Below are 7,174 nucleotides of genomic sequence, written 5' to 3' on the forward strand. Positions count from 1 at the left end.
TCCCACAATTAAATGCCTGGAGGCAGCCTGCTCTGCAATCAAGCCTCTTGGCCAAAGTCATTCATCTTGACTTGCTCTGTGGGTTGGGGAGCCCATGGCTCTGTTTTGTGCTCTGGCTCCTGGGTCTGCTGTTGCTCTTTCTCTGCCACTGCTCTGGTGGCACAATGGTCTGGCTCTGGGTCAAGGAGGTTCTATGTGCAGGAATCTCTGGGCCCAAAGGGTGTACTCAGCTCCTGGCTCTTCTTTGATGGCAGTGAGATCCACTTTCCTGTTTATGAGATAGATGATTTTATACTAATGTACATGCTTACAATCACAATCAACTCTGTTAACCACTCATGACGGAATCATATCATCCTGTCAGCATCTTCTCCTACCTTTTCTTTTATATCTATCTAGCAAGGCAAAAAATATTGGTAGGAGTTGCAAAGAGTCGTATGAAGTAACTCACTGCACTGCACTTGACCTTCTGTTGAGTCTGGAGAGGAGGAGGAAATACACAGAAGGACACAAGGAAACTGTTTTTCTAAGCAGCTCACCCATGACCCAGGTGATTAGCTATTTACTTGGAAGTAGAAGGATCAAGACTCTCTTTCCATGTTTCCTTTCTTTGACACAAAGTCTGTCTTTGACAAAGAGTTCTCTGCTTTTTGTTTTCTCCTTTGGAGATAACCAGAGGCAAAGATACTGTGTTAAGAGAATACTCACCTTCTTGTCATTAGGTACATTCACTTCTCTTTTCAGATAATAGCAAATGTCATCAAATGTTGTGTGCTCTTCCCAACATTATTAGCACACCACTTCACTTCAGCTTTCTTTATGCAACACCCAAGTGTTATGATAAGTCAGTCTTCTGATCAGGTTAAGAAAAAGCTGGTTGTATTCTTGGGTTTTCTTGACTGGATTGTATGAGATCTGATGTGGGAAAAAAGGGAAAGAAGAAATGGCAATAATCTTGAACTGTTGCTTGCTTGTTATAATTCATAAGTTTAAACTTGGTGTATCTTCCTTGGGCAAGAGTAAGTACACTTTAGAGCAGATAGAAGCCATGCTATGTGGGTACATGCTTTCTTTCTACTCCGTATTAAGCGTTGATAGATTCAGCTCTTGACTACCAATGGGAAACTGATTAAAGCTTTCCTTCAGGAAGATGTTACCACTGTGTACTATTCTTCGAAGTTGTTGTGTGCCGTGGAGTCGGTTCCGACTCATAGCGACCCTGTGCAGGGTTTCCGAGGCTGTAAATCTTTAAAGGAGCAGAACACCTCATCTTTCTCCCGCGGAACAGCTGGTAGTTTCGAACTGCTGACCCTGAGGTTCACAGCCTCAGTAAAGGCGCTACCAGAGCTCCTTTACCCCTTATACCTGAAAGAAAGAGGAATAAATGGGCCATGTGGTCCAAGGAGTGGAAGAAATAAGATGACATGGTATGTTAAGAACTGTACACACTACTGCCCACTGTTGACTTAGATAATTAGAGTACTCCATCTCATTGGAGTCCTGGTATGGCGCTGCTGGATAATACAATGAACCTCAAGTTTGATTTGAATTACAAGGCTGATGATTCAAAACCACCAGTCATGTCTCAGAAACCCTATACAAACTTACTCTGAGTTGGAACCTATTCAAAGGCGCTTAACAACAACCTACATTATTTATCAACACCTCAGCAAATGAGAAAATGGTTCTGAAGGGTGAGAGTGGTCAAGGAGAAACATGGAAATGGATTGTGTTTCAGTATTTCTTACAAACATCTCCTTTTCCTCTTCTTTCTCTCTGCCTCTAAACTTCTCATTATTTAATCTATCTGATCCCTAACTGATCATGAGAGTAGGTCAGGACCACACAGTGTTTTGTTCTGTTGTGTAGGAAGTCTCTAGAAATCAGGGGCCCACTTGACAGCAACAATAACAATAATCTGCGGTGTTACTATTACTAAAAACATCTTGATCATTAAAGTATAAAATATTGTAGCACATGTAGACAGACACTTTGGATTTTGACATGTGAAGAAGGTTGTGCATCCTGGGAGCAGGCTCCCTTAGTTTGGAAATACTAAAACTAGTCAATGACTTTTACATATCTGCTTGGTCTGCAGTGCATTAACCTTCCCAACTTCGCCAATATAGCGTTGCCCTTCACCCCATAGAAAAACCTCACATTTGCTCCTGCTGTAGATGTCCTTTTCAACTTGATTTTACCTGTTGGCAATTGAGTAGAGCATAACAAAACATTTTCAGTACTGCCTTGTATTCTTGGACAGCATGGGGCATGGCCAACTGCAGGGGTGGCGCTGCAGGATAATGTGCTAGACTGCAAGGTCAGTTTGAACCGCAAGGTTGATAGTTCAAACTCACCAACTGCTCCTCAGAAACCCTATATAGAGTTGCTATGGGTTAGAACAGATTCTATATGGCAGTTAACAACTAAGGGGGCGGGGGCGTGGCAGTGTCCACCCTGTGATAGATGGAAGAGGAATTGAGAATGTAAGGAAGACCTCAATGAAGCAGCCATAGAACATGTCAAGGTGATTTGATCAAACAGCAGAATGCTCAGCGCCATCTGTGTTATGGCTTGTGGGCTAGCTGTGAATAGGACACAAGTGTTTCCAAAGAGCTAGTGGAGGTATCAACAGTGAGGTATCAACGTACTTCCTTCCCATAGCTTATCCTGAAACTGAAAAGTTGCCTTTCGCTCACTTGCTTTTTAAAAATTCTTCACCTCCCTTGTCTGCAATGTTTACTGTCAACATCCCTCCTCCTCCTCCCACTCTTATCCCCACTTTGGAAAGGTGTAAAAGAGGTACCATATGTGGACTCCCTCTGCTGACATGTTTCTAAAAGACCTTGTCAATTGGTACTGGTTGTTGTGACTGCAAACTTTCATTCCATCCTGGGTGTTGTTGCAGACTTCTTTCGCTTCTAACATTCTGGGCCAATCCCTCATTTGCACATAGTTGTACTACCATGGGAAAACTACTTCCTGAACCTTCTGCCCTTCTCTGTGTCTGTAAACATACACCCCATGATTTGTAGACTCCAAAGTGACTTAAGTCAAAGATCTGGAGCCCATTTCAGCTTGTGCCAGCTTTATTCCTTTTGTTCATTATGCTGTTGAGCAGCATATTCATTATGGGTGGGCTGTGGTTTAGGAACTCAGAATAAATTATTCCTCAAGTTATCGCTGTAGATCTGTGTATTCTTGACCTGCATCTCACAAGGGCACCAATCAATACTGCAACTTTCCAACTCCAACAAACCCTTCGAGATATGGACTCACTGGGCAATATTAAAACCTGAGATAAGAAGAGAAAAGGGAGGCTTTATGACAGAATGAAGAAGATGGTTGCATCATTTCTACAGTGACTGGTATGGTGTAATGTGCACATGTAAAATTTCACTCAGTGATTATTCATTGATATCTGGCTAGATTTACTTTTCTTTCTTTATATCTGGCTAGATTTACTTTTCTTTCTTTACATTTATGGTGGTAGACATTTACTTTAAAATTCAATCGGTCTTCCAAAGTAAATACCTGTTCCTTCTCTTTCCCTTCTTCTCTTCACTTCTGTATTCAATGGTCACTCCTCTCCCACTAAAAATCATACTTTAAAAATAAAACGTTTATTTTGATAGTTTACATGGAAGAATATTAGCTTTACATTTATCCTATCATATATCGTTTCATTGCCATGGTTACAATCCCCTCCATGCATCATCCAAACAAAGGATACACCCTGCACGCCTGCACCCTGGTCATCAGCACAAAGCCCCTCTCTCCTCCCTCTCTGGATCTATGGCATCACTGCATCTTGGTAAGGTCACGCACTCTGCTCTTATCCCTTGATGGTCCCAGAGACCTCTGCTCCTGGACTGCAAAGTCAACCACTCCCCTCCTTTTGGTACATAACATCTAACTTTACATTTCCAACCTTCACAGTCAGTCCTGATAGCAATTATTTACTATTTTGCCACATGCGTGCCATCCCCATCTCCTTTTATCAGTCCTGTCCAGACAGATTGAATACTACTCAGTGGAGATGCTACCTTCCTCTGCACCCTCTGGAAAGCCTGTAAGCCAGTCACTTCTTGCCTTTGTAGCCTCCCCCTCCCTTTGGGTAGCTAATGTTCAAGTTGCCCATTCCTGTCTACCCTGTGTATCGAGGGGATGGGAATGACCCTCACCGGCAAGATTTTTTCCCCTCTTTTTGAGCTACTGTATCCATAGGTATAGGTCAAATTAATCAAATTGTATTAGATTATTCTTTTTCTCCTCTTCTTCTTCTAGTTGAGTTCTAATCATCCAGCCACTGAAGCCAGGTCAAGTGGGTATTATCTGCAAGTGGGGGTGTTCTTGTGCATATGCCCTCTCTTCTTATCAGCTGGACACGTCACTCCCCACTCTAATCCTCTGTGGCTATGCCACTGACTGTGCGAAGGAGTTCCCAGGTCATGCCACACTGCTGGCTGACCAGGTCTCTACCTGAGTTCACAGGAGTCTATTGAACATGGTAGGGCTTAGCTTGCTACAACATTGTTGTTTTTCCTTCACTTCCACTTATTGATGACCAATGTTGTCACCAGTCACAGCGCATGTCTGCTCGTGTATCCCTACTGAGTCTTAGTCTTACTTAGAAGGGGCTCTGCCCTGAGGGGACCCGACCACTTGCCTTGATGTCTCCTGGGTGAGCAAGTTGCTTGTTCTTATAGTAGTCAGTTGGACTGCTGTTATTGTTTTGCATTTTTCCTGTCGGTGTTTCTTTCAAAAAGTATCTTCTGTTCTTCTAGCTGCTCCAGGCTGGTCTGCTTGTCCTTTCAAGTGGAAATTTCCAACCTCAGAAGATTCTAAATGGGGTTCAGGATTCTATGTATGGTCTTATGCAATGTAGACCCTCCACAGGGAAGCCTCCTTCACTAGGCACCTTGTAGCCCCATTTTAGGTATTCCAATCAGTTATAGGCAGAAGACACAGACTTGCAAGCTTTCTATGGTAATATTTCTGGCTATTCCTTTCTCTCCCCTTAAAGTGTGTATTTTATAATGGTATGAAAGCATTTTAACATTGTTTCCCCCCCTTTCAACCATGCCTCAATCCCTGTATCCCAGAGCCCTGTTGTTCCAAGGTTATTTATGCCTACATCATTATTTACCTCTGTCCCACTTAGCCCTTGCAAACCTGCCTAATTGTTTTTCCATCTGCCTTGTTTTTCAATTCCCCTCTTCCTTCTTGTGTTTTGCCCCCTTCCCCAGCACCCAAAGTATCCTGTGTCTATTGCCTATCCTGTGCTCCACCTTCCCCTCCCCTTTCCCTACACATCCTGGGAGCCAGCAAAGATTCCTTTGCTTCCTTTTAGTAAGGGTTCTTTTTCTTAGTCTTTTATAGTAGTGGTCCTATGCAGTATTTCTCCTTTTTTAGAATTAATTTCACCCAACCTAGTGTCCTCAAGGTTCATCCATGTTATGTGGTAGCTTACACCTTCCTTGTTGTCCTTCAAGGTAGCATAATATTCCATTGTGTGTATGTACCATGGTTTATCCATTCTTCAATTGATGGGCACTTTGGCTGCCTCCATCTTTTTGCTATTGTAAATAATGCTGCTATGAACATTGGTGTGCATATATCTTCTCGGATTGTGGCTCTTTTTTCTTGTGGGTAAATACCAAGTAGAGGAATTGCTGGATCATAAGGTATTTCTATTTTCAACCATCTGAGGAAATGCCATATTGCTCTCCAGAGAGGTTGGACCATTTTGCAGTCCCACCAGCAATGCAGTAGTGTCCCAGTCTCTCCACATCCCCACCAGCATTTATTGTCCTCTATATTTTTCATCTTTGCTATTATTGTTGGTGTGAGATGATACCTCATTGTTGTTTTGATTTGCGTCTCTCTAATGGCTAGTGATCGTGAACATTTCTTCATATGTTTGTTGGCTACCTGGATCTCTTCCTTGGTGAAGTGTCTGTTCATGTCCTGTGCCCACTTTTTAATTGGGTTATTTGTCTTTTTCTTGTAGAGGTGTTGTAATTTCCTATATATTTTAGAAATGAGTCTCTTGTCTGATATGTCATTTCAAAAGATGTTTTGAAGGTTCAAACTGTTAGATTGAGATGGGGCCTCCTGCTGTGTTGGAGAATGTTCACCTTCCTTAGAGGGCTCTTTAGACTGACCTGGGGCCTCATGCTCTGTTTGAGAAGGTTCTCCTACATTAGAGGGCACTGTAGACTGAGCTAGGGCCCCCTGCTGGATTTGAGAAGGTTGACCTTCCTTAGAGGGCTCTGTAGACTGAGCTGGAACATGCTGCTAGGCTGGAGAAGGTTTTACCTTCATAGAAAGCTCTGTAGAGTGAGCTGGGACCTCCTGCTGGATTTGAGAAGATTCACATTCCTCAGAGAGCACTGTAGACTGAGATGGGGGCACCTGCTGGATTTGAGAAGGTTCACCTTCCTTAGAGGGCTCTGTTGACTGAGCTGGGACCTGTTGCTGGGCTGGAGAAGGTTGTACCTGCTTAGAAGGCTCTGTAGACTGAGCTGGGGCCTTCTGCTGGATTTCAGAGGGTTCATCTTCCTTCGAGGTCTCTGGAGACCGAGATGGGGCCTCCTGCTGGATTTGAGAAGGTTCGCCTTCATGAGAGGGCTCTGTAGACTGAGCAGGTGCCTGCTGCTTGGCTAGAGAAGGTTTTACCAGCATAGAAGGGTGTGTAGAGTGAGATGGGGCTTACTGCTGCATTTGCGTAGGTTCACCTTTGTTAGATGGCACTGTACACTGAGCTGGGGCCTCCTGCTGGATTTCAGAAAGTTCACCTTCCTTAGTCGGCTCTGCAGACTGAGCTGGGGCCGGCTGCTGTGTTGGAGAATGTCGCACCTGTACAGAAGGTTCACCTTCTTTAGAGGGCTCTGTAGACTGGGATGGGGCCTCCTGCTGAATTTGAGAAGGTTGTCCTTGCTTACAGGGCTCTGGAGAGTGAGCTGGGGCCTCCTGCCTTATTTGAGAATGTTCACCTTCCTTAGAGGGCTCTGTTGAGTGAGGTGGTGCCTGTTTCTGGGCTGGAGAAAGTTGTACCTGCATCAAAGGCTCTGTAGACTCGCTGGGCCCTGCTGCTGGGCAGGAGAATGTTCACCTACCATAGAGGGCTCTGGAGACTGAGCTGGGTCCTGCTACTGGGCTGGAGAAGGTT

General features: G+C 44.0%; 2 protein-coding genes across 2 annotated transcripts; both read right to left on the bottom strand.

Annotated features, from left to right (window-relative positions):
• Positions 1-6,300: 6,300 nt before the first annotated feature.
• On the bottom strand, positions 6,301-6,687 carry LOC102832140 (putative uncharacterized protein FLJ43944-like). The gene has a single exon (XM_006868035.1). The coding sequence runs from the start codon at positions 6,685-6,687 to the stop codon at positions 6,301-6,303; it is 387 nt and encodes a 128-aa protein (XP_006868097.1).
• A 27-nt stretch (positions 6,688-6,714) lies between these two features.
• LOC102832528 (putative uncharacterized protein FLJ43944-like) lies at positions 6,715-7,065 on the bottom strand. The gene has a single exon (XM_006868036.1). The coding sequence runs from the start codon at positions 7,063-7,065 to the stop codon at positions 6,715-6,717; it is 351 nt and encodes a 116-aa protein (XP_006868098.1).
• Between the last annotated feature and the right edge of the window lie 109 nt (positions 7,066-7,174).

This window comes from Chrysochloris asiatica, unplaced genomic scaffold, assembly GCF_000296735.1.
Source record: "Chrysochloris asiatica unplaced genomic scaffold, ChrAsi1.0 scaffold00114, whole genome shotgun sequence".
Lineage (NCBI taxonomy): Eukaryota > Metazoa > Chordata > Mammalia > Afrosoricida > Chrysochloridae > Chrysochloris > Chrysochloris asiatica.